Raw genomic sequence first — 26,199 nt, 5'->3', positions numbered from 1 at the left:
AAGCAAAACAGTGGCATAGAAGGGTTCACAGCAACAAACAATGAGGCATCGTCCTCAACACTACTACAAGCATCAAAAGTTTAGGATTAACATCAACAGACCCCCCCCCCCACCAACTCTACCCATGGCAAGCGAGGCCAGAGTCAGTGGCATGGCACCCCGAGGCCCTGGACTCTTATGAGCCCCAAAGAAGGTCACTCCACCTCCCACCCCCCACTCATCCCCAGTGATTATAACTGTTACTAATTGGCAGAACCCAACGGAACACCCCTCCTCCCCTTCCCCACATCCCCCATCCCCCCTCGTACTCTCCAGCATTTTTAATTTAAAACATGCGTCCCGATTGGCTGTGAAACAGCGGTAGAATGCTTACCAGCTCCTAAGTGTTTCACTATCCCTGGACGGCTCACAATCTAATTTTGTTTCTCAGGCAATAGAAAATGACTTTCCAAGGATCACAAGGAATAAAGTGGGATTTGCCTTGTGCCATGAATGTCAGAAGCGCTCTAACCAATATCTGAAACAGCCTCAAGAGTCTTGCCCCAGTCTGGCACTGGGGATGAGGGAAGGGAGGGGGCAGATTCCACATTAAATTCTCCAGGGCAGGATTTTTGTAGTGAGGCTGCTGCCCTCTGGTGGTCAGAGCCGATACTGCATCTCAGTGGGATGACAATACTCACGAGTCCACAAGCCCTAACCTACCGTAACTTTATTTTCCATTTTGTGGCTGTGGGAAACGGGTTTAGACGTGTCTCTCAGCAAAGAATAGCAATACCATCAGATGTTTCCAAAGAATAAGTTTCCAACAGATGTCATGCTTCTAGGCAAGCATGGGCCTGGCCTCTCGTCCTCCGCATTGGATATGCTTTCTTTTAGGGAACCTGTTTCGGTAGCAAGCATGAGCTACAAAGACGATAATCAGAACCAGCACTGCCGCAGCCAGGCCCATGCGTGCTATATTCCCTTCTGTGAAATCACTTCTCCAGTCTGCGTGAAAACAAGAGAAAAACCTTATGAGTGGAGATATGGCAGACAGCGAGCCAAGCTAGTCCCCAGGCTCGGAGATGCCAAGTTCCCCAGTTCCAGGCTGGAGACTTTTGTGGCCAGTCCTGGTTTTCAACTCACATCCCAAAGCAGTCTAGGATTTATAGTGAGTGATCCTGCCCACTGAAATCAATGAGATGGGGTGGTCAGAAATCCACTATCCCAAAATCTACAACCTGACATGGGTAACTGGCAGCTCTGCAGACCCACCTGTCTCTCTCGCCCCATTGGGAAAACCGGTTTGGTTTTTAGCATATCCCCAGTGCGTATATATCCAAGACAGATTTGCATTCATTTAGACCTGAGATTTGCTTGTATATAAATATCAACCCCAGGCTAATTTGTTCTGAATATCTGGAAGGAGACTATGGGAGGGGGAGGGGAGCAGGGTATCCTATGGGACTAACATGAGAAATGCAGGCAAAGAAATTATTTCCCCAGACACACCAGTATTTCAAGAAAGATATAGCAGAATTAGAAAAGTACAGAGAAAGCCAACAAAAATGATAGGGACAGAACGACTTCCCAGTGAGGAAAGGCTACAGTGGCTAGAGCTTTTCAGCTTAGAGAAGAGAAGGCTCAGGGAGGTCTATAAAATGGAGTGGAAGAGGTAGACATGAATTGCTTGTTTACTCTTTCCAAAAATACTAGGACTAGGGGCGATGCGATGAAGCTACTAAGTAGTAGATTTAAAACAAAACAAAAAATCAGAGAAAACATTTCTCCACTCAATGGGTAATTCAACTCTGGAATTCAATGGTCCATCAAGCCCAATAGCCCGTTCTCATGGTGGCCAATCCAGGTCACTAGTACCTGGCTAAAACCCAAGGAGTAGCAATATTCCATGCTACCGATCCAGGGCAAGCAGTGGCTTCCCCATGTCTTTCTCAATAACAGACTATGGACTTTTCCTCCAAGAACTTGTCCAAACCCTTCTTCATACCAGCTACGCTATCCGCTCTTACCTCAACCTCTGGCAATGGGTTCCAGAGTTTAACTATTCTGAGTGAAAAAGCACAGTTACTTACCGTAACAGGTGTTATCCAGGGACAGCAGGCAGATATTCTTAACGCATGGGTGACGTCACCGACGGAGCCCCGGTACGGACCTTTTTAACTAGAAAGTTCTAGTTGGCCGCACCGCGCATGCGCGAGTGCCTTCCCGCCCGACGGAGGAAAGCGTGGTCCCCAGTTAAGATAAGCCAGCTAAGAAGCCAACCCGGGGAGGAGGGTGGGACGTAAGAATATCTGCCTGCTGTCCCTGGATAACACCTGTTACGGTAAGTAACTGTGCTTTATCCCAGGACAAGCAGGCAGCATATTCTTAACGCATGGGTGACCTCCAAGCTAACAGAGCGGGAGGAGGGATGGTTGGCCATTAGGAAAATAAATTTTGTAACACAGATTGGCCGAAGTGTCCATCCCGTCTGGAGAAGGCATCCAGACAGTAGTGAGTAGTGAACGTGTGAACTGAGGACCAAGTGGCAGCCTTGCAGATTTCCTCGATGGACGTGGAACGGAGGAAAGCCACAGAAGCAGCCATAGCTCTGACCCTATGGGCCGTGACAGCACCTTCCAGTGAGAGACCGGCCCGAGCATAATAGAACGCAATGCAGGCAGCAAGCCAGTTGGAAAGCGTCCGTTTAGAGACAGGTCGACCTAGACGGTTAGGATCGAAGGTCAGAAAGAGCTGAGGGGACGAGCGGTGAGCCCTGGTACGGTCAAGGTAGTATGCAAGGGCACGCTTACAATCCAGCGTGTGCAAAGCCTGTTCCCCAGGATGAGAATGGGGTTTAGGGAAAAAGACAGGCAAAACAATGGACTGGTTGAGGTGAAAAGCCGAGACCACCTTGGGAAGGAATTTAGGATGGGTACGCAGAACCACCTTGTCATGGTGAAAAACAGTGAACGGTGGATCGGCGACCAGTGCATGCATCTCACTAACCCTCCTGGCAGAGGTGATGGCAATGAGGAAAAGCACCTTCCATGTTAGAAGTTTGAGCGAAGTTGTGGTAAGAGGCTCAAAAGGGGGTTTCATGAGGGCTGATAAAACCACATTCAGGTCCTAGACGACAGGAGGAGGCTTCAGAGGTGGTTTGACATTGAAGAGGCCTCTCATGAACCGGGAAACCAGTGGATGAGCCGTGAGAGATTTTCCGAGGATAGGCTCATGAAACGCAGTGATGGCACTGAGGTGAACTCTGATTGAGGTAGACTTGAGGCCAGCGTCGGACAGAGAGAGCAAATAGTCCAGTACAGTTTCCACCTCTAATGAGGTGGGATCGTGATGATGCAGTAGACACCAAGAGGAGAACCTGGTCCACTTCTGATGGTAACATTGGAGGGTGGCCGGTTTCCTGGAGGCATCCAAAATGTCTCTGGAGAGATCAGCCCGAGAGAAACCAAGCTGTCAGGTGGAGCGAAGACAGATTGGGATGCAGTAGAGACTGACGCTGCTGCGTAAGTAGAGTAGGAAACACAGGAAGAGGAATGGGCTCCCTGGAGCTGAGCTGAAGCAGGAGGGAGAACCAGTGTTGGCGAGGCCACTGAGGAGCGATGAGAATCATGATGGCCCTGTCCCTGCAGAGTTTGGATAACGTTCGCAACATCAGAGGTAGAGGAGGAAAGGCATAGAGGAACCGATCCGTCCAGTCGAGCAGGAATGCATCTGGGGTCAGACGATGAGGAGAGAAGAGTCTGGAACAGAACTGGGGCAGCTGATGGTTGTGAGGCGCTGCAAAGAGGTCCACCTGCGGAGTGCCCCAGCAAGCAAAGATGGAGTGGAGTGTTGAAGGGTCCAGAGTCCACTCGTGAGATTGAAGGATGCGGCTGAGATTGTTGGCCAGGGAGTTCTGTTCGCCCTGGATATAGACAGCCTTGATGAAGAGATTGCGGGCCGTGGCCCAGGTCCAGATGCTGAGAGCCTCCTGACAAAGGAGGCGAGATCCGGTGCAGCCTTGCTTGTTTATGTAGTACATGGCGACTTGATTGTCTGTGCACAGGAGAAGAACCTGAGGGCAGAGAAGATGCTGGAAGGCCTTGAGAGCATAGAACATGGCTCTGAGTTCCAGGAAATTGATGTGATGTTGACGCTCCTGAGGGGTCCAGAGTCCCTGGGTGCGTAGATCTCCCAGGTTAGCTCCCCACGCATAGGGGGAGGCATCCGTGGTTATGATCATGGAGTGAGGGGGTAGATGAAAGAGTAGACCCCTGGAAAGATTTGAGGAGTTCAACCACCATGGAAGAGATTGCTGAAGAGACGATGTCACAGAGATGGGATGAGAAAGAAGATCCATGGTCTGTGACCATTGGTTGGCAAGAGTCCATTGAGGTGTCCTGAGGTGGAGTCGCGCCAGAGGAAGCACATGGACCGTCGAGGCCATGTGGCCCAGGAGGACCATCATCTGTCGGGCAGGAATGGAGTGATGAAGGAGCACCTGACGACAGAGGTGGAGCAGGGTCCGTTGACGGTCGGAGGGGAGAAACGCCCTCATTAGTGTGGTGTCGAGAACTGCTCCAATGAACTGAAGTCGCTGTGTGGGAAGCAGATGCGACTTGGGATAGTTGATCTCGAACCCCAGGAGATGGAGGAAAGAGATGGTGTGATGAGTGGCATGTAGCACAAGTGGAGACGTAGGTGCTTTCACCAACCAATCGTCCAAGTAGGGGAACACCTGGAGGTTGTGAGACCTGAGGAAGGCCGCCACCACAATAAGGCACTTGGTGAACACCCTGGGCGATGAAGCGAGGCCAAAAGGTAGCACTTTGTACTGATAGTGACGGTGCTGTATCTGAAACCGTAGGTAGCGACGTGAAGTCAGATTGATTGGGATGTGAGTGTAGGCTTCTTTGAGGTCCAGGGAACATAGCCAGTCGTGGTGAGAGAGAAGAGGGTAAAGCGTGGCAAGGGAGAGCATTCTGAACTTCTCCTTGACCAGACACTTGTTGAGGTCCCTGAGATCGAGGATGGGACGAAGGTCTCCTGTCTTCTTGGGAACCAGGAAGTAGCGGGAGTAGAATCCCTGACCCCTTTGGTCCGGAGGTACCTCTTCGATAGCATTGAGAAGAAGGAGGGATTGGACCTCCCTCAGGAGGAGGGGGGTTTGGGAGGAGTGAGAAGCAGACTCTACGGGAGGATTGTCTGGTGGAAGAGTCTGGAAGTTGAGAGAGTAGCCGTGGCGAATGATGTTGAGGACCCATTGGTCTGATGTGATGACCTCCCAACGGCTGAGGAAGATTTGGAGGCGACCTCTGATAGGCTGAGGAAGAGGCAATGATGATGGGAGACTGGCTATGCCCTGGAGGAAAAAGTCAAAAGGGCTGAGATGGTTTTGACGGAGGGAGAGGCTTGGCAGGTTGGTGAGACTGTGAGCGAGCCTGAGATTGATGCTGTTGACGAGGTCGGCGAGGCTGCTGTTGAGGCGGGTTGAGAGGTCTGGCCGAGAACCTGCGCTGGTAGGAAGACTGCTGTCTGTAGGTGCGAGCAGGTGGAGTCTTCTTTTTAGGTTTAATCAGAGTGTCCCACCTGGTCTCATGTGCTGAGAGTTTCTGGGTTGTTGAGTCCAGGGACTCTCCGAAGAGTTCATCACCCAGACAAGGTGCGTTAGCCAGGCGGTCCTGGTGGTTAATGTCCAGCCATGCCAAACGTTGCATGGCCACCGCCATGGCAGATGCGTGAGAGGTCAGCTCAAATGAGTCGTAGATGGAGCGAACCATGAATTTCCTGAGTTGGAGGAGGCTGGAAATATGTTGCTGGAAAAGAGAGACCTTACGTTCAGGAAGGTATTTCTGTAAGGAGGAGAGCTGTTGCACCAGATGCTTCATGTAGAAGGAGAAGTGGAAGGTGTAGTTGTTGACTCTATTGGCTAACATGGCATTTTGGAAAAGGCGCTTACCAAATTTATCCATGGTTTTTCCCTCTCTGCCAGGAGGGGTGGAGGCATATACACTGGAACCCTGAGATTTTTTCAAAGTAGATTCCACCAGGAGGGACTCGTGGGGCAATTGAGTTTTATCAAACCCTGGGATTGGAATAACCCGGTACAAGCTATCCAATTTACGAGGGGCTACAGGAACCGTGAGGGGAGCTTCCCAGTTTTTATAGAAAGTTTCCCGTAAGATGTCGTGGACGGGCAACTTCAGAAATTCTTTGGGAGGTTGCTCAAAGTCTAGGGCATCGAGGAAAGCCTGAGACTTTTTAGAGTCGGACTCTAAGGGAATGGAAAGAGCTGCTGACATCTCCCTAAGGAATTTGGAGAAAGAGGATTGCTCTGGTTTGGAGACGGTGTCGGTCATGGAGGGTTCTTCGTCGGTTGACGAAGCGTCCTCCTCGGTACCGTGAGGGGAGTCTTCCCACAAATCTGGGTCCCTAACGTCGGGGTGCGTACGTTTGGACATCGGTGTGTAGGGCTCGGCATGGCGGGTCTTTGAAAGAGATTTGCCTGAGCGCACCGAGGCGGTACCGGGTGAGGAAGACCGATGTCGTTCCTGAGACCGGACAGGGTCGGCAGCATCACGGGTATGTACTGTAGGTGTTTCTGCCAAGAGCACCGGCATGGAAGTATTAATCGGTACCGAGGGGGTCGACACCGATGGGACAGTGTGAGGCTCGGACCGGTCCCGTACCGGAAGGTGCGGTGCCAGCAACGCCGGCAACAGTTGTTGGAGCTGTTGTTGCAGCTGCTCCTGTAACTGTGTTTGGAGTATGGCCGCGATGCGGTCGTCCAGGGGAGGCACCGGTACCGCTTTTTTCTTCTTCGGTACCATAGGTGCCGCTCTACGCTCCGGCGATGATGAGGCACTCACCGAGATCGGAGCGGAGCGTTTGCGGGGCCGGTGCGGTGCCGGGAGGGCCGGTGTCGCAACCGTGGCAGGAGGGCGCTCAAGGGAAGTGGGAGGCTTCTTAGCCGGCTTACCTGGGCCCAACGACCCCGAGGAAGGGTCCGGTTGATGTCGTCGGTGCCGACTTTTGTGGTGCCGTCGACGTCGCAGCCGGTTCCATGGCAGATCCGGTACCAAACAAAATATTTTGCTGGATCTGCCGATTTTTCAAAGTACGCTTTTTAAGCGTAGCACAGCGGGTGCAGGTGTCAGCCCGATGCTCTGGACCCAAGCACTGGAGGCACCAATTGTGTGGGTCGGTGAGGGAGATCGGGCGTGCACACCGCTGGCACTTCTTAAAACCCGGTTGAGGGGGCATGAATGGAAACACGGCCTCTGCAAAATCAAACCCGGAGGCCTGTATTATGGCAACAGGCCCCGCCGGGGCCGGCCTGAAAAAATAAGGAAAACTCGATGAGTTTTTTTTTTTAAACAAAAATAAAGGGAATCCGATAAGAAAAAAGGAAAAAAAGTGAAAAAATACGCGAGCAGGAAGGCAAAAATTAGTTTTTCAACGGCCGTTGAAAACACATGCGTCTTCTTCGCTCCGCGGAAACGAAGAAACTGGGGACCACGCTCTCCTCCGTCGGGCGGGAAGGCACTCGCGCATGCGCAGTGCGGCCAACTAGAACTTTCTAGTTAAAAAGGTCCGTACCGGGGCTCCGTCGGTGACGTCACCCATGCGTTAAGAATATGCTGCCTGCTTGTCCTGGGATAAAAATGTCTTCCTATTGGTTTTAAAAGTATTTCCCTGTAACTTCATCGAGTGTCCCCTAGTCTTTGATATTAGTATCAATCCCCCACCCCATGTCCCACTAACAAAACCTTCCCCCCCTCCAGAATCCCCTCACCGGATATTAATTACCTTCCCCGCATGTCCCTGATGAAAGCAGAACTTTTCCCCTAATTCTCACCTCTGGATAACAGTACTCTCTTCATCAAAGTAGAATCCTCCAAAATTCTCTCACTAGATATTAGTATCACTTGCCCCCCCCCCCACCACCACACATACACACAGACCCTTGACAAAAGCAACCCTCCCCCCTTCAAATCCCTCTGCTAGATATTAGGATCACCCCCTGACAAAAGCAGAATTCCCCACCCCCACTAAACCTCAGGCTGAACACCCCCAAACACTCCACAACCCTCCCTGGTATCTAGTAGAGGCAGGAGCAAACCCCTGTTTGGCATTGTATTCAAAATACCTTTATTTTGCAGTTTAATTCCCTGGCTGTAGTACTGCAGCACTATCACTAGAGGGCAACTAGTGCTTGAGAGGAGAAACTGGGGATCACTCCTGCCCCTACTAGATACCAAGGAAACCTCTGGTAATATCTGGGGGAGGGCTAGGTTGAGGCTGTTCACTCGGAGAGGGGGGGGTTGCTTTTATTTATGGCAATGCTAATATTGGAGGTAGGGTTCCTAGATTTCTGAGGGGCTCAGAGGAGGTGATGCTACTGACTGAGGGGTTTGGAATGATTGAGAATCATGTTGAGAGATCATTTTGAGAGGGTGTGGGGAAGGGAGTTCCCTCAATCTGTGCATCTGCCCCCTCAAGCTGCCACTTCAGCATGCCTTGGGGCAAGTGTACAGTCCAAAAGGCAAATTCTTTGGTCTCCACAGGAATTCCTCTTGTAACATGACAAACACCCCTGTAGATGTTTCAGCCTGCTCAAATCATACCCCATCCACACCCGCTTAAATTTTGTTCGTGGTGTGGAAAGAGCAGCTTCCTAAAATGCTTCTAAAACAAGATTCTACCCCGACACATTCTCACCCGAGTCACTATCCTAAGGTAACCTACCCTGGCTGATGGCCTCAGTCCGACTCAGGCCCATATCTGAATTTAAATCCGATTCATCCTGCCTGAATGAGCAGTTGTGCATCACCTCCGGGTCGAGGCTGGCCACGGTGGGGAAGCCGGGCACTCTTCCAGCTTTACCTTTTTCCCGAGGTACTGGGTCCTCCTGATTGTACATGAAGGATCCAGTAGGGATAGAGCAGTTCGCTGTCCCCAGTGTATCCCAGATAATGGGGGGCTTGTGGGATACGTCTTATGGAAAGAAAAATATAAAAAAAAGAGGGATAGAGAATGAAGATTGTACTTATCTCCAAAACATGTAAAGTTGAAATACAAGTGAACTAGACACCCCTGCACATGATGGGAGTTTTTATCTAAGTCTGTGGCCTACCTTGCACATTGATTCTCAGGATGTCACTGGGCTTAGACCACAGTACAGGCTGTGCCATGGTGTGGTAATAACAGCGGTACCTCCCTCCGTCCTGAAGGCTGGCATTATGGATGTGAAAGACCACCACAGGTAGATATCCAGCGGGGTCCTGTTCCTCGATGAGAAGCCGGCCTTTGTACAGGGAAAACCGGACGCCTGGGTACGGACACTGACACCGAATGGCAAAGCTCTCCCCCTGCAGAAGCACCATGGCAGGCTGCACAAAAATCAAGGGCTTGGGAAACATCTCTGGAAAGGAGAGAAAGAAAAGACAATCTTACAACCCGGGGGACAAATTGATTAGAAATGGCTAGGCCGAGCTACCTCAAGATATAGAGAGGAAGGAGAGACCTCGGTGAATCAAGCTCTTGTGGGGAGGGGGAGGGGGAATGTCATAACAGGAGGCCTAGGTAAAACATTCAAAAAGTGTCTACTATATAAAGATGCTGTGTGTCCTTAAATAATATATCAGAAAACAAACAACGAAGGTTTGAGGTTCAATTTCCTTTATTGATTGAAACGATTCGAGACAATTGTGTTTCGATCCCAACAGGCCTGCCTCAGGAGTCGGGATTCTGGTGACAAATCAATAAACATAAAGTTCACAGTCTTAAGAACATAAGAACATAAGAGTTGCCTCCGCCGGGTCAGACCAGAGGTCCATCGCGCCCAGCAGCCCGCACCCGCGGCGGCCCATCAGGTCCATGACCTGCTAAGTGTCCCTACCTTTCCTGTACCTATCTCTATGTCTATCTGTCCCTGCCTGTCTATCTGTACCCCTCAATCCCCTTATCCTGTAGGGAATTTATCCAAACCTTCTTTGAACCCCTGTAGCGTGCCCTTCCCTACCACAGCCTCCGGGAGCGCATTCCATGTGTCCACTACCTTCTGAGTAAAGAAGAACTTCCTAGCATTTGTTCTAAACCTGTCCCCTTTCAATTTCTCCGAGTGAAATTCTTCTATTTCAGATGCTCTATGGAAATCATAAACATATAATTCTGTAGTCAAAGGAAGGTGCCGCTGCCTCTGTAAAACAGATTTATTGATTCGTCACCAGGAGGAAGGATGGGCAGTACCTTTATATAATATATAAACTGCTTTGGCTCTACCATGACCCTTACCCTGACCCCTCATGGTTTCCTGAGCGTGCCTAATATCCTTACACCGACTTTGCTTGGTGTAATTCTAACATACTTGGAGATGAACAGACATGAGGGAAATTCCACAGTGAAATGACTTCTCTTTTCCCTCGTTTCACAAATTCACCTGCTGAGATCCAGATGATTTTGCTGAGCAGAGAGTTTCTGTACTGGCACTGGTAGCGACCACCGCTGCGGAGAGTGAATGTCACGCTAGGGCCCACAGCTGGAGCTTTCAGCGCTTGGACAGGGGTGGGGGAGCCCTCACGGTACAGCTTAAACAGGCCATCTCGGTGAGCCCAAGACGCTGAGCAATTCACCGTGTATTGCCCCTTCATGCCAGGGACCTTCTGCCAGGAAATAAAGGGTGGTGATCCAACTGGAACAAACAGAAGAAATGGTACTTTTAGCACTGTCTTCGACAGCAAAGAGGAGTGAAAAAAAAAGCAGAGATAAGTCGGTGAGCATACCTCTAGAGAAATAAAAGATCTTAGAGCAGGTAAATCCATATTGGCATAGGAGTGTAGCTCTGGTCAGGGACAGCCTAGCCATTAGGAATGACTACACAACTACCTAGGTAACAGGTTCGGGGGAGGAAGGCCTCAAAGAGCTGCTGGTGAACAAAGCAAAGCAATAGATCCCTTCACCCAGGGGACCTCCAAGCAACTGCATAAGGTCCTTTTAGCAGGGAGGGTGGGCAGCATTCAACTATCCCACTTCGATTATTCTGGGAGGGAAGGTGGTGGGGTGAACATGATTGTTGGGGGGGGGGGCAAGGGCCCAAAGGTTTATTGGAAGAGGGTGCAAGGCTAAAAGCTTGTCTAGGGTGCCGTTGCACCAACCATATCTCCAGTAATGGAATTTGAATTCTGATCCTAGAGATTTCAGAAGTTGATACAATCAGCTACCCAGTGGCTGCAAACTACAAATTGTTTCTAAAGCTTTCTTATTCCTCCTCCTCCCCCCTTCACGTTCCTCATCCACCCCCTTCGCGTTCCACCTTCTCCCCCTTCGCGTTCCACCTTCTTGTTCCTCCCTCTCCCCTTTCTTGTTCCTCCCTCTCCTGTTCCCTGTGCAAGGACCTCCAGAAGGAGAAGCCTGTCATCTTATGGTACTCACCGGCCAGCGCAGTCCACCACAGCTCATGACACCAGACTGTAAAATGGAAAAATGCTACAATTAAAATGCATACAGTGTTTCAGATGAAATAGAAAGGGGCCTTTGTAGAAGATAACAAAACATAACAATGGTATTGCGGCATAGAAATAAATTAAGTTCCATGCGGTTTACAAAAGTTGAATGCAATACATTAATTTCCTAAGAATCTTGTAAAGAAATACGTTTTCAATTGTCTCCTAAAATGCTGATATGAGCAAGAGGTCGCTATTAGAGAATTCAAATCTTTATCCGACAGAAAGACGTTGATGATATTTTTTATACTGACAACTTTTGACTGAAGGAAAGGTAAATTCAGCATGCATGCGTGGAGAAGGCTTTGAATTAACAAATGTGAACGAATCCACAAGATAATTAGGTGCAAGGCCGAACAATAGCTTATACCAAATGCGACCATCTCGGCAGTAGAAATCCATGCAGAACATACACCTTGAATGGAGAAACACTAGCTACGACCTCAGAAGAACGGGACTTGGGAGTAATTATCAGTGCAGACATGAAGGCTGCCAAACAAGTAGAGAAGGCCTCATCCAAGGCAAGGCGAATGATGGGATGTATCAATAGAAGCTTCGTCAACCGTAAACCTGAAGTCATAATGCCACTGTACAGAGCCATGGTGAGACCTCATCTGGAGTACTGTGTGCAATTCTGGAGGCCACATTACCGTAAAGATGTACTTCGAGCTGAGTCAGTCCAGCGAATGACCACTAGGATGGTCTCCGGACTCAAGGGTCTCTCATACGAGGAAAGACTGGGCAAATTGCAGCTCTACTCTCTAGAGGAGCGCAGGGAGAGGGGTGACATGATTGAGACATTTAAGTACGTCACAGGTCGTGTCGAGGTGGAAAATGACATATTCTTTCCTAAGGGACCTTCAGTCACAAGGGGGCACCCGCTCAAACTCAGAGGAGGGAGATTTGGTGGTGATACCAGGAAGTATTTCTTTACAGAAAGGGTGGCGGATCACTGGAACAAACTACCGGTGCAGGTGATCAAGGCCACTAGCGTGCTCGACTTTAAGAATAAATGGGACATCCACGTGGGATCTCTACGTGGGTCGAGCAGCACTCTGACTTAATGGGGTGGGACAGTAGAGTGGGCAGACTTGATGGGCTATGGCTCTTTTCTGCCGTCATCTTTCTATGTTTCTATGTTTCAAATTTAAATTTCACACGAGCCTTGACCGGCAAACAATGCAATTCATGGAAAAAAGGGGCAACATGATCAAACTTTTTCAGATTAAAGATCAGTCGAATGGCAACATTCTGACTAATGCGCAATCTGCAAAGTAGACAATATTACAATAATCCCACTGGCTCAGAACCAATGACTGAACCAATAATTTAAAAGATGAGAGGTCAAAATTTGCTTTAATGGTGCGTATCATCTTCTACGGAAATTTTTGGAGAGGTAACACTCTTAGAGGAGAAGGTTGCTAGATCTAAATGATGACCTTTTTCATGTGATGATAAGAAAGCTTTAACATCTCTAATTTCAGCATGCAAATTTGTATCCCCAATAACATACTGTATGGGGCAGAATTACGTAACACAATTTCCTAAAACTCATCTCTGGCATTTATCCAACTTCCTGGGGGGGGGGGATATAAAATACAAGAGAGAGAATCCACTAAATTAGCCTTACTTAATTTACAGAGAGGCATCGGAAAAGAAATTACAGCAAGGCACAGCTTTCTAATACTCACAGGCGGAGACGAGAAGGACAGGGATGCAGAGAGGCATCGTGGCTCTGGGAAGGATGAGCCAGGGAGACTGAGCTATATATAACGCTTTAGATACATTCACTAGCTGAAGAGGAACTTGGATGGTTGGGGGGAGGGGGGATCGGTAACACGTGCTAAGGGACCCACATAAGCAACATCTGTAAGCAGGATTCGGCTCTTTATACTTTCACATAGATTCTGCAGGATGTGCAAGACCAGATTAAAGATTTGGGGGGCCCTAAATGGAATAGAAAAGCAACAGATTAATAAAAGCAACAGGTCAGTGTTTAAATTCCAACTAAGTAGTCCCAGCAGTGCCAGGAGGGGGACAGGGAAGAACTCCACACGCCCCCGGGGGTTCTTTCTGATACTGTTTTTGGGGGTCCCTAATTGTAACCTCTGCTGCCCTGCAATGCACGTTCCTAAAGCAGATGAAGGCAGGCTCTTCTTCAGCCTGGGTGCTTAGCATCTTAGTCAGTTGCCATGTCTCTGTTCATACCCCGAGGCTAAGTAGTATAGGGCAGCGAGGTCAGGAACGTTGATATTCTCCAGGTGTTTGAATGGGTTTGTGAGCACATGTTGTCCTGGGCAGCACTCCAGGTACTGATGGTTATCGTACACATTGCATCGTGGCTCAGCTTTTCGATATCCCCCTTAATCTACAGACACGTGCGTGTGATTTTCTGCTTAGTGTGAGAAGTTGTGCGCACAAGTTATAGAATAGGGTCATCTATGCACCTAACCAATTACCGGTTATAATATGGGTAAACTGGCACTAATTAGCAGTTAGGCGTGTAACTGGTTTTAATCAGGATTTTACAAACTTGAGTGTGAAAAACCCAGACCTGCAAGGAGGATGATCTGGGAGGGGCCTGGGTGGGTCAGGGGGTGTGTCCAGCACCTATGCAAACAGGTTCCAGTCTACTAGTAGTTACATACTTAACCAACAGCAGTCATTGAGATAACGTAGGTGCGTAACCATGGACTTACACTAAGATTCTATAACTGTGGTATAGAATTCACGCTGATCATCCTGACACCTCACTTTAGGTGATCTTCTGACCCCACTTGCACATGATTTTATAGTTTGAATGAAGAGCCTTGAATCGTACGGATCCAACCTTTCGTCCCCTATTCCCCTTGTGCCCTGGCACAACCTCCCAAATGAACAAGAGCAAGATGACCAATTATTTACCAAATAGATCTCTACGTTCTGAAAACTCAGCCTTATTAAAAATAAATGTTAATCCAAAATATGTTGAGACCAGTAAAATGACCTTCTGTTCTGCAGGGGTTAAACTGTGGAACTCACTTGTCAGCCAATTATGAAAATGTTGTGAAAAGGGCACCTTTAGAAAATTACTTAAAACGTAGTTATTTGTAAATGCCTTTTCCTTTTTCTAGATACTGCTCCTCTATAATTGCTGCTTCTTGAAGAATTTTCCTAAAATTCATTGTATAAGCCTTTTAGCTTTCATTTTTATAGTTGATTTTCCGAGGATTATTTGTTCATGTTTATCTGATTTTATTTGTTTTATAGAATTATGTAAACCATTTAGGTATAAATGGTATAGAAATTTTTTAAATAAATAAATATATATTCATATAATCACAGCTATACTCCAATTAGAAGTTTTTTCATTTATAATTGTGCAAAATACATTATTTAAAATATTTGTGAAGTGCTCAGACCAAGAAACCCATATAATAGTGATGTCACTACAATGAGGTTTACAAGGGGACCATCATCGCCTTCACAAGTCCCCTGCCCTCCCTATGTATTAAAGCGTGTCTAAAGCCTATCTAGTGAGTATATCCAGCTTGTTGTACTTATCTTAATTAGGGAGCAATTAATGATGTTGACTCTCATTGGTGACTTATTAAAATAAAAATATAAGTGCTTCAGTAAAATCCTGAATGTTTTTTTCTTATCTGATTAAATTCCCGTCCCTCCGACCCGGATTTCGTCTCTTCGTCAGGGAGGGACACTGGTGAAGGCTCACTGAGTACAGGAACAGTCAAAGTGGACAGGCCGACTCGACTTTGACTGTTCCTGTACTCAGTGAGCCTTCACCAGTGTCCCTCCCTGACGAAGAGACGAAATCCGGGTCGGAGGGACGGGAATTTAATCAGATAAGAAAAAAACATTCAGGATTTTACTGAAGCACTTATATTTTTATTTTAATAAGTCACCAATGAGAGTCAACATCATTAATTGCTCCCTAATTAAGATAAGTACAACAAGCTGGATATACTCACTAGATAGGCTTTAGACACGCTTTAATACATAGGGAGGGCAGGGGACTTGTGAAGGCGATGATGGTCCCCTTGTAAACCTCATTGTAGTGACATCACTATTATATGGGTTTCTTGGTCTGAGCACTTCACAAATATTTTAAATAATGTATTTTGCACAATTATAAATGAAAAAACTTCTAATTGGAGTATAGCTGTGATTATATGAATATATAGCAATTATCGTCACAGATTACAAAGAAAGTTATCTTTCTATTTTGTAGTCAATTAAATAAATAAATAAAATAAACCCCGACACTATTCATGTTGGATTCCGTTGCAAGGCATGAACACCCATGCGCAGATAAGACCGCTGGCACATTTGAAGTGCGAAAAGCTCAGCTGTGGCTCAGGAAATGTTGCAAGAAGCCAAGTGGAAGGCTGTGTCACTCTGAATCATACGACTGAGTCACACTTGTACCCTTCGAAATCTAACATTCCTCCCTTCCCTTAAGGGCTGAAAGGAAGAAAACTGCTATTAAGGTAGACCTGGGGGACAACCATTGGGAGTGAGTAGCAGGGAATCTTCCTGGGATCCTGCCAGCTCACTGTTGGATACTGGAGATGGGCTAGAGGGAGCTTTGGTCTCACCCAGTAGGGTAATTCTTGTATTGCTCAGTGCCTTGGGAGGTGAGAGGCAGTCTCCCATGCATCCAGCCCTATCGTTTCATCAAATCAATGGCCTGATGAACTCAATCCCCTTTTCCCTCTCTCTCCACCCCCCTTCTCAATTGCTTTATTATTTACTACTGTGTAACTGGATCACTACACACAGGAACAGTCCAGAATTTGGCAGCCAAGATTCATTGCTACAAAATGCAGGGTCTTGCATTTTGGCTGCAAAAGCCTTCTTCAGATCTCCTTCCTACCTGGCCATCTCTCAGCATCTGCAGAAAAATGACGTTGGAGCCAAAGCAGCATTGGAAAGCAACCAATCAGAAAGCAGAGCCGGTGCAGGTCCACCAATCAGAAAGAGACTTTTGTATCTGCCGTTTGCTTCATGGTAGAGCCAGAGCTGGGCAACTCTATCGTCAAATTCCACTCAGACCTCTTTCTTTCTATTTTGTTTGCAATAAATTTTTATTTATTTCAAATAATGGAGTATAAAAACCATCAATGACATCAAAGTGTAAAAATTTCCAATTATGTACCAATACAGCTATGAAAATATGCTCTAGAACAGGGGTAGATAGCCTCGGTTGAGGGTTACGTTTTTAAGATTTTCCCATTGACTACGCATGGAGGGGCATAATCAAAACATTTGTCTAAATCTGATTTGGGCATATGGCGTACACACCCAAAGTCGGCAGTGGTAAAATTTCCAGCAGTACAATGGACAGACATGAATCGACTCTACAAAAAATACAGCCAAGCCTCATGCGACCTGAACAACTGTCCCACTTATCTGATAGCCAATGCCACCCCCAAATTTAGAGCCAGCCTCATGCAATGGATCCAAATTACACTCACTGAAGGTCAATTCCCGCAGCACCTAGGAGAAATCAAAATCACTCCAATTGTGAAAGATCACAAGGGCCTAATAGATTACCCCGCTAACTATAGACCCATTGCTTCAATACCAATATATCAAACTAATAGAAGGACTAGTTGCACAATACCTCACTAATTACCTGGAAGACCACAATCTTCACCATCCCTCTCAATCGGGATTCAGATCCAACCACAGCACGGAGACTCTACTAGTAACCCTACTAGACACAGCCCGACAGCACCTCAGCAAAGGAAGAAGGATACTGATAATTCAACTTGATCTATCTGCAGCATTCGATCTGGTTGACCACACCATTCTACTACAGATACTAGAAGCCATAGGGATTTCAGGCAGGGTACATAAATGGTTCCAAGGATTCCTTAAATCCAGAACATATAGAGTAAAGTCAAACAATCTTAAATCAGAACCCTGGTCCAACCCCTGTGGAGTTCCTCAAGGCTCACCACTCTCACCTACTCTCTTCAACCTCTTTTTATCTTCCCTTGGTTCTACCCTAGATAACCTAAATGTAACTTCATTTAGCTACGCTGATGACATCACCATACTTCTACCCTTCGATTCACCTGACCCCACTTTACAGAAAAATTTGAAAAACTCTACACGCAGTGGAAAAATGGATGGCAGACCACAAATTGAAGCTGAACACAGACAAAACAAAATTTCTTCTGCTCGAAAAGGACAAAAACCCCTCCATCACAGAAGTAGAAATAAACACCTCCAAATACCCTATACCAGTGTTCTTCAACCACTGGTCCATGGACCAGTGCCGGTCCACAGAAATTTCCTGCCGGTCTACATGGCCAGCACGTGCATCAGGCCCAAAAACAGTTTTCTTCAACCGCCGGTCCACGGTGCGATCGATCGGGCGTTATCTTCGAGCCAGCTCCCTCTTCCTAACTGATTCAGTGCACAAAGACACGAGCAGTGGCTCCTACGGGCATCCTGCGCCTGAACCGGAAGCCTTCTTTCTGAAGTTGCAGCGTCAGAGGGAAGGCTTTCAGATGAGGCACGGGACGCGCAAGGAGCCAGCCTGAAGATAATATCAAGGGTGGCATAAAATGGCCAGGCGGGAGCAGGCCAGAAGGTAAGGCATAGCATGGAGGGAGGGAGACAACCAAGGTAGGGGGAGATGATTTTATTTTTGAATTTAGTGATTGAATTATTTCAATTTTGAGAATTTACATCTGCTGTCAGTGTGCTTTGTGTAGTTTAATTTTGTGGTTAACCATTATATGTTGTTAATAAGATTATATTGTGTATCTGTGAAAAATGAATGGAAAAAATAGTGTTACAATTAGTACTATTATGGGGGCGGAGTCTGGGGTGGAGATTGGGTAGAGATGGGCGGGGTCTGGCCCACAACTTAGTCCAGTGTTCTTCAACCGCCGGTCCACGGACCGATGTAGGTCCACAGAAAAATTATTTTATTTCTGCCGGTCCATAGGTGTAAAAAGGTTGAAAAACACTGCCCTATGCAACCCACCCTTAAACTCCTAGGCGTAACAATAGATAGATGCTGCACTAAGCAGATCCAAATCAACAAGACCACCCAGAAAGCATTTCTAACCATGCGCAATCTACAAAAAATCAGAAAATTCTTCGACAAAGAGCAATATAGGATCATAGTCCAATCCCTAGTCCTAGGTCTATTGAACTACTGCAACATCCTCTATCTACCATGCCCTGCTACCATGATAAAACAACTACAAACAATCCAAAACACTGCTCTCAGATTGATCTACTCGCTAAAAAAATTTGACCACATCACCACTGCCTACCTAGACTCACACTGGTTACCAATACAAGCACGAATTCAATTCAAATTATACTGTTTATTATTCAAAGCAATAAATGGCACAGCCCCCAATTACCTAAATAATCGCCTGAACCAAAACCTCACCACTAGACAAAGAAGAACTAAGACTCCATTCACCTACCCCCCACTCAAAGTCACCCAGCGCAAGATGTTTGACAATCTACTAGCAACGCAAGCAGCGAAACTGGACCATACCATCTCCAACCTGCTGATAACAACAAGCGACTTTAAATCTTTTTGTAAAGAAATCAAAACCCAACTATTCAAAAAATTTATCCAGATGTCTTAACTCTAACCCTTGATTCTCCTCCGTGTAATTCCCTCAACCTCTCCCCTTCCCCAGTTATCCTACCCCTCAAAGCCGCAAGCATGTCAACTGCTTCCCAAACTGTATATATACTGGAACTGCACTATCCCCTACTTGTACAGCTCCCCAAATTGTAAATCTACTAGAATAGCCCAATTTTCCTTGCTGTATCCCATTCCCAAAACTGTAATTCTCCAATCGTCTTGTAATTCTCCTGGAAATGTCCAGATGTCTCTTTTGTAATCCGCCCAGAACTGCAAGGTACGGGTGGAATAGAAGTCAGTAATGTAATGTAATGTAAAATGTTCAGTCTCAAAAAATACATCTAGAATATTTTTTTTTCCGAAAATCATCTAACTGGATATTCAGGCCATTAATTGTCCAGGCCACCACTACGTCTATCTTTATACCACATTTTCAAGCAAAACATTAATCTATGTCCCAAACGCCCAGAACTAGACCATTTGGACGTGGGAGGGGCCAACATTATCATGGACTGGCAACCCAGACATAGCAACAGAGCAGTGGGGCACTGCTGTGAACTTCACAAAAAGGGGTGTCAGATAGGTTATGATGAGCCCCCCCCAAACCCACTATACCTACCTGTCTATAACCCCAATAGCCCTTATGGCTGCAGGTGGCACCTATATGGCAGAAGAGTAGGGTTGGGAGGGTTGGTAGCCTCACATTTTACACCATGAATGTAGTGGTTAGAGTGGCTTATGGGCCTGGGTCCACCTTTCTATGGTTCACTAGCCCCTCCCCCAGACTATTTAAGACACCTGTATGCAGCTCTACTAGGCTTTCCTATACCAGGTGCTGATGTTCTGGAGACAGGTATGTACTTTTTTATTCTGATCTTTGTGTGGGTATGAGGAGAGTGTGTGGGGATCTTTACTTTGTCTCTGCAGTGGTTATCTGGTCACTTTGGATACCTTTTGGGCACTTATACTTGCTTTTACATCATCTAACTCACAACATATAAGTTTCGTCCAGTGCTGGTACAGTCTACTGTGCTTGACCAACTGGATTATTGCAATTATTGCAAGGGGAAGCAACCGACGAGAGAAGAAGTGGGACCATTGGACGATGGTGACAGAAAGGGAGTAGTAAAAGGAGAGAAAGAGATAGCTGACAGGTTAAATGAGTACTTCACGTCAGTCTTCACGATGGAAAATATAACCAACATTCCGGAACCCGAGGAGATCGTTATAGGAGACCAAGACGATAAGCTGGTCGATTTAGAAGTAAGCAAAGAGGATGTACTCAAGCAGATTGACAGACTAAAGAGCGACAAATCGCCAGGTCCGGACGGCATTCATCCAAGGGTACTCAAGGAGATAAAAAACGAAATAGAGGAGCCATTTAGACAGATATGCAACCTATCCTTAAAAACCGGAGAGATCCCGGAAGATTGGAAAATAGCAAATGTTACGCCCATCTTCAAGAAGGGCGCAAAAGGAGACCCGGGAAACTACAGGCCGGTGAGCCTGACCTCAGTCCCGGGAAAGATGATGGAGGCACTGATTAAAGACAGCATCTGTGAGCACATCGAAAAAAATGGGCAGCTAAAACCGAGTCAACACGGCTTCTGTAAGGGTAGGTCATGCCTCACTAACTTATTGTACTTCTTTGAGGGGGTGAGCAGCCAGATGGATAAAGGGGAATCTATAGACATCATTTACCTTGACTTCCAAAAAGCCTTCGACAAGGTGCCACACGAGAGACTGCTTAAAAAGATATGGAACCACGGGGTACAAGGGGAGGTCCACCGATGGATCAAAATCTGGTTGGCAAACAGGAAACAGAGGGTTGACGTAAAGGGCCACTACTCAGACTGGAAAGGGGTCACAAGCGGAGTTCCGCAGGGGTCAGTGCTGGGACCGCTCCTGTTCAATATCTACATAAACGACCTAGAGGCGGGAACCAAGTGTGAGGTCATTAAATTTGCAGATGACACCAAACTATACAGCAGGGCTCAAACCAGGGAAGACTGCGAAGATCTTCAAAAGGATCTAACACAGCTGGAAAAGTGGGCCGAAAAATGGCAGATGAGCTTCAACGTGGGGAAATGCAAGGTCATGCACGTGGGGAAAAAGAACGAGATGTTCACATACAAAATGGGGGGAACACCACTAGGGGTCAGCAACCTGGAGAGAGACCTGGGAGTGATGGTAGATGCAACACTGAAGGCATCGGCGCAATGCGCCACAGCCTCTAGGAAAGCAAACAGAATGCTGGGTATCATTAAGAAGGGTATTACAACCAGGACGAAAGAAGTCATCATTCCGCTGTATCGTGCAATGGTGCGGCCGCATCTGGAGTACTGCGTCCAGTACTGGTCGCCGTACCTCAAGAAAGACATGGCGGTACTTGAGGGAGTACAAAGAAGAGCAACTAGACTGATAAAGGGAATGGAAAATCTCCCATATACCGAAAGATTGAAGCAGTTGGGACTTTTCTCCCTGGAGAAACGAAGACTTAGAGGAGACATGATAGAAACCTTCAAGATACTGAAGGGCATAGAAAAAGTAGACAGGGGCAGATTTTTCAAATTAAGGGGCGCCACAAGTACAAGGGGGCACTCGGAGAAATTGAAAGGGGACAAGTTTAGAACAAATGCTAGGAAGTTCTTTTTCACTCAGAGGGTGGTAGATACATGGAACGCGCTTCCAGAGGCTGTTGTAGACAAGAAAACATTAAATGGTTTCAAAGAAGGTTTGGATAGATTCCTAGAAGAAAAAGGGATTGAGGGGTATAGATAGGTATAGACCATTGCTCAGGCAATGGGCCTTATGGGCCACCGCGGGAGCGGACCGCTGAGCAGGATGGACCTATGGTCTGCCTCAGCGGAGGCAACTTCTTATGTTCTTAATTCTGTTTACTTGGGTATTAAACAGGGTAGTCTAGATTGGTTACAGTTGATACAAAACACGGCAGCTAAACTTATTTTGGGAAAAAGAAAGTATGACCATGTCTCCCCTTTGCTGATAAAGCTTCACTGGCTCCCAGTTCGTTTTAGAATACAGTTTAAGTGTGCAAGCGTTATTTTTGAATACCACTAGAACTGATCTAAATTACTTGAGAACCGAGTCGAGCTTCTTCGGGAGATGACCCGGTATATAAACCAAAGATTAGATTAGAAGTCTCATGAAACATTTAATTATCCCTGCAGGATGAATAAGTCTAGGTTGGCCCACATCCCGCCCAAATACCACCATAACCACTCCTCGATATGCCCCTTTTAGCAGCATTCAGAGGTCTAAAAGGTCAAGTTTATTAAAAATTTGATATTATGCCTATCAGACTTCAAGCTAAAAAGGGGAAACATAGAAATGAATAATAAATCAAGACTTACAACAGATATACATGAAACATATAATAGAATCAATGACTGACTGGTACGAAAGGAGAAAGGGAGGAACTACAATATTTGGATAGAAAAGAAAAAATGGGAATAACGTAAGGTAGGGAAAACAGAGAAAGCAGTTTAAGAGCAGGTCTAAAATATATGTAAAACATCCTTAAAAGGACAATCTTAAGTGATTGGGAGCCGAGTTCCAGAGTGTAAGGGCAGTTACGGAAAAGATATCGGTCCCTGGATATGTCCAGAAAGTCAGTTTGATTATCAGCACTTGGACAACCTGTCTTTTAGGTCGTCCAAGTGCCAACTTGGGTGGGTTTTTAGACGGGTTTAAGTTTCGATTATGAGCCCCATAGGATCTATTTGCATGCACTGTATGCAAATCTCTCCTTAAAGTGGACTTCAGAAATAGTTAAGAATGTAAGAATAGCCTTACTGGATCAGACCAATGGTCCATCTAGCCCAATATCCCGTCTTCATGAAGGTCAATTCAAGTCACAAGTACCTGGCAAAACCCCAAATAGTAGCAGCATTCCATTTCACTGATCCAGAGCAAGCAGTGGTATCTCCCATGTCGAGCCCAACAACAGACTACAGACTTTTACTCCAGGAACTTGTTCAAACCTTTTTTAAAACCAGCTGCATTAACCGTTCTTACCACATCCTCTGGTAACACGTTCCAGAGTTTAGTTATTCTCCAAGTGAAAAAAATATATCTTCCTATTTGTTTTAGAAGTATTACTCTGTACCTTCATTGAGTGTCCCCTAGACTTTGTAAGGTTCTTATGTGGGTGATTTATTTTTATGTGGATGGAATTATTTTATGTGGATGATTTCAGTGTACCTTTGGAACTTTTGACTGTTTCAAATAAAGTCCATTTAGGAACATCGTCACTCCACAGAGTTTTTTTGGTTCATAACAACAATATCAGACCTAGGCTTTCAACAGATCATCACACCCACACTATGGGTCATACTCTTGACCTAGTCTTCATACAAAAAGACCAACCTGCCAAATCCCACATCCAGCACTACAACTCCAAGCCAGTACTGTGGACCGACCACTACCTTATCATGTTCCACCTCACTGTTACAGAACTCCCAACCAAGAACATCACCTCATCCAAACTCAGTCAACATAAAAAAAAATTATCATCCAGCATCTTTAAAATAGCCAAAACAACTAAAACTGAACTGACACCCATCGAAGAAGCAGCATCAATCTGGCACATGCAAGTCAAGACCCTGTATGAAGACTTAGCAGAAACAAAAAATAAATAAATAAAACCTAACACCCGCAACTTCTCCTCCCCAAGGTTTACAGACAACCTCAGGAAAAAGAAGAAAGAACTAAGAAAAGCTGAAAGAAATTGGTGCAAATCCAAAGATAAAAAGTACAAAGCCCACTGGAAAAAAACTACTACAGGAGTACAAACTATCAATCCATGATGTAAAAAAACCCCAACCTACTGTATTACACTAATCTCTTACAGAAAGCTCCAAACAGATCAAAGAACCTCTTCACACTGACAAGACATTTACTCAAAAGCCTCACAAGGAAATTAAAAAAAAACCCTACAAACCGATCTAAACAGTGAAACCCTCTCCATCTACTTCCAAGAAAAAAAATTGATCGTTTACATGCAAATCTTGATGCAACACCCCATATCCCAGCAAATATCCAGAACAACCCCACTTCTATGAGAGAACCTAGAACCGAAACACTCAATTGCATTGAACCAACATCTCATGAAGACCTAGCAAAAACAAATTGCCACTCTATGACCCTCTGGATCCATCCTCAACCCATGCCTGCCGAACCTCTTGACGGCCACTAAAGACACATTCACCAAATTGATCCTACCTCTAATAGATTCTTCCCTGCGATCAGGAATGATACTGCAAAGTTGGAAATCTGCAATCATCAGACCGATTTAAAAAAAAACCAAAACTTGGATCTTAATGAAACCAGCAACCATAGTCTGGTCTCCAATCTTCCCTTCATCTCCAAGATCCTTGAAAAGACTGTACTATCGCAACTCTTGGCCTTTGCTGACAGACAGAATGCCCCCTCACCTTACCAATCTGGATTCAGAAAATTCCATAGCACGGAAACGGTCTAAGCGGAACAAGAATGTCCAGGACCTTTTTAGGCTTTGAGCACTTTGCTGAATTTTTTACAACATAGCATTATCTTGAAACACTATTCACTTAATCAAAACACCATCTGTTATAACCCAGTAGTTTCTTAAGACTCCTGAAGCAGGCATGTTCAGCCAAAACATGTACATGTCAGTCATTGAGTTATTGGATGAATAAAGTGAATTGAACATTGGATGAGTAGAAGGACATTTTTATACTAGGTTGTGGTCATCAGTCTGATTTGAACAATTCCACTCTTTGTTTTATGTCATGAAATGCTTGCCATGTTATGTTTTGTCATACAGAATGCTTGTCATACGGATTGTGAAAAATTGCAGACAGACCTTAGGAAATTGGAAGACTGGGCATCCAAGTGGCAGATGAAATTTAATGTGAACAAATGCAAAGTGATGCACATTCGAACTTCACGGTATAGCGGTATATAAGAAATAAATTATTATTATTATTGGGAAGAATAACCCAAATCACAGTTACTGGATGCTAGGGTCCACCTTGGGGATTAGCGCCCAAGAAAAGGATTTGGGTATCATCGTAGACAATACGATGAAACCTTCTGCTCAATGTGTGGCAGCGGCCAAAAAAGCAAACAAGATGCTAGGAATTATTAAAAAAGGGATGGTTAACAAGACTAAGAATGTTAAAATGCCCCTGTATTGCTCCATGGTATGACCTCATCTGGAGTATTATGTTCAATTCTGCTCTCGTCTCAAGAAAGATTTAGTGGCGCTAGAAAAGGTTCAAAGAAGAGTGACCAAAATGATAAAGGGGATGGAACACCTCTCGAATTAGGAAAGACTAAAAAGGGTTAGGGCTTTTCAGTTTGGAAAAGAGACGGCTGAGGGGAAATATGATTGAAGTCTACAAAATCCTGAGTGGAGTAGAACGGGTACAAGCAAGGACCTCAAAGTCCCTCCTTGAGGGCCGCAATCCAGTCGGGTTTTTCAGGATTTCCCCAATGAATATGCATTGAAAGCAGCGCATGCGCATCGATCTCATGCATATTCATTGGGGAAATCCTGAAAACCCGACTGGATTGCGGCCCTCAAGGAGGGACTTTTAGACCCCTGTAAGGATCGATTTTTCACTCCGTCAAAAATTACAAAGACTAGGGGACACTCTTGAAGTTACAGGGAGGAATTTTTTTTTTTTTTTTTTAACTCAGAGAATAGTTAAGCTCTGCAACGTGTAGCTGGTTTTAAAGAAAGAGGAGAGAACTGAGGAGCTGCAGTTTTAAGTGTATGGGGAAACGGATTAACTTGATTTCTTATCACTACGATACTAACCTTGCTGGGGTTTTGGGGCTTCTTTTTGGCTTCAACCGGGCTAGGTCAGTTTTCACCACCGGGCTACCCTCATCTTTCTCTCCAAGCGTTTGCTCTTTTCTTCGCGGTAAGGAAGCCAAGAGATCAGGGGTAGAGCTTTGCCAAAATAAAATAAAATAAAAAAAAATCTATTATTACATAGTGGGAAGTGGCTACGTGGAGTCGCCACTCTGTGAAGAGAAAAAAGCGATCACTACAAAGCACCATCACTTACACTGACAGCATAG

At 45.9% G+C, this 26,199-nt stretch overlaps 2 protein-coding genes across 4 annotated transcripts in view; both read right to left on the bottom strand.

Moving 5' to 3' along the window:
• Positions 1-837, bottom strand: part of LOC117367991 (leukocyte antigen CD37-like) — a 24,927-nt gene extending 24,090 nt beyond the window's left edge. Inside the window, exon 1 of one of the 3 annotated variants that reach the window (XM_033961176.1) lies at positions 703-837. The gene's annotated coding sequence lies outside the window, so the exon portion shown is untranslated. Of the gene's footprint in view, positions 1-373; positions 463-702 lie in introns of those variants that run through there. The other 2 variants (XM_033961175.1, XM_033961172.1) reach the window with 2 other exon arrangements.
• Positions 787-26,199, bottom strand: LOC117367992 (immunoglobulin superfamily member 1-like). The gene is made up of 6 exons (XM_033961178.1): positions 25,934-26,199; positions 11,413-11,448; positions 10,421-10,672; positions 9,116-9,403; positions 8,728-8,976; positions 787-987 (listed from the first exon to the last, which is right to left on the bottom strand). The coding sequence occupies exons 3-6, from the start codon at positions 10,629-10,631 to the stop codon at positions 821-823; spliced, it is 915 nt and encodes a 304-aa protein (XP_033817069.1). The 5' UTR covers positions 10,632-10,672; positions 11,413-11,448; positions 25,934-26,199; the 3' UTR covers positions 787-820.

The sequence above is a fragment of the Geotrypetes seraphini genome, chromosome 10 (assembly GCF_902459505.1).
Source record: "Geotrypetes seraphini chromosome 10, aGeoSer1.1, whole genome shotgun sequence".
Taxonomy (NCBI): domain Eukaryota; kingdom Metazoa; phylum Chordata; class Amphibia; order Gymnophiona; family Dermophiidae; genus Geotrypetes; species Geotrypetes seraphini.
This window is presented reverse-complemented; position numbering and strand designations above follow the sequence as displayed.

Excerpts from the sequence above, each read along its gene's own strand:
- LOC117367992 (XM_033961178.1), bottom strand. The coding sequence starts at position 10,631 with ATGAAGGGGCAATACACGGTGAATTGCTCAGCGTCTTGGGCTCACCGA. Across the intron at positions 9,404-10,420 it reads AATCATCTGGATCTCAGCAG|AGATGTTTCCCAAGCCCTTG; the intron begins GTGAATTTGTGA and ends TCTCCTTTCCAG. Across the intron at positions 988-8,727 it reads GACTGAGGCCATCAGCCAGG|ACTGGAGAAGTGATTTCACA; the intron begins GTAGGTTACCTT and ends GTTTTCACGCAG.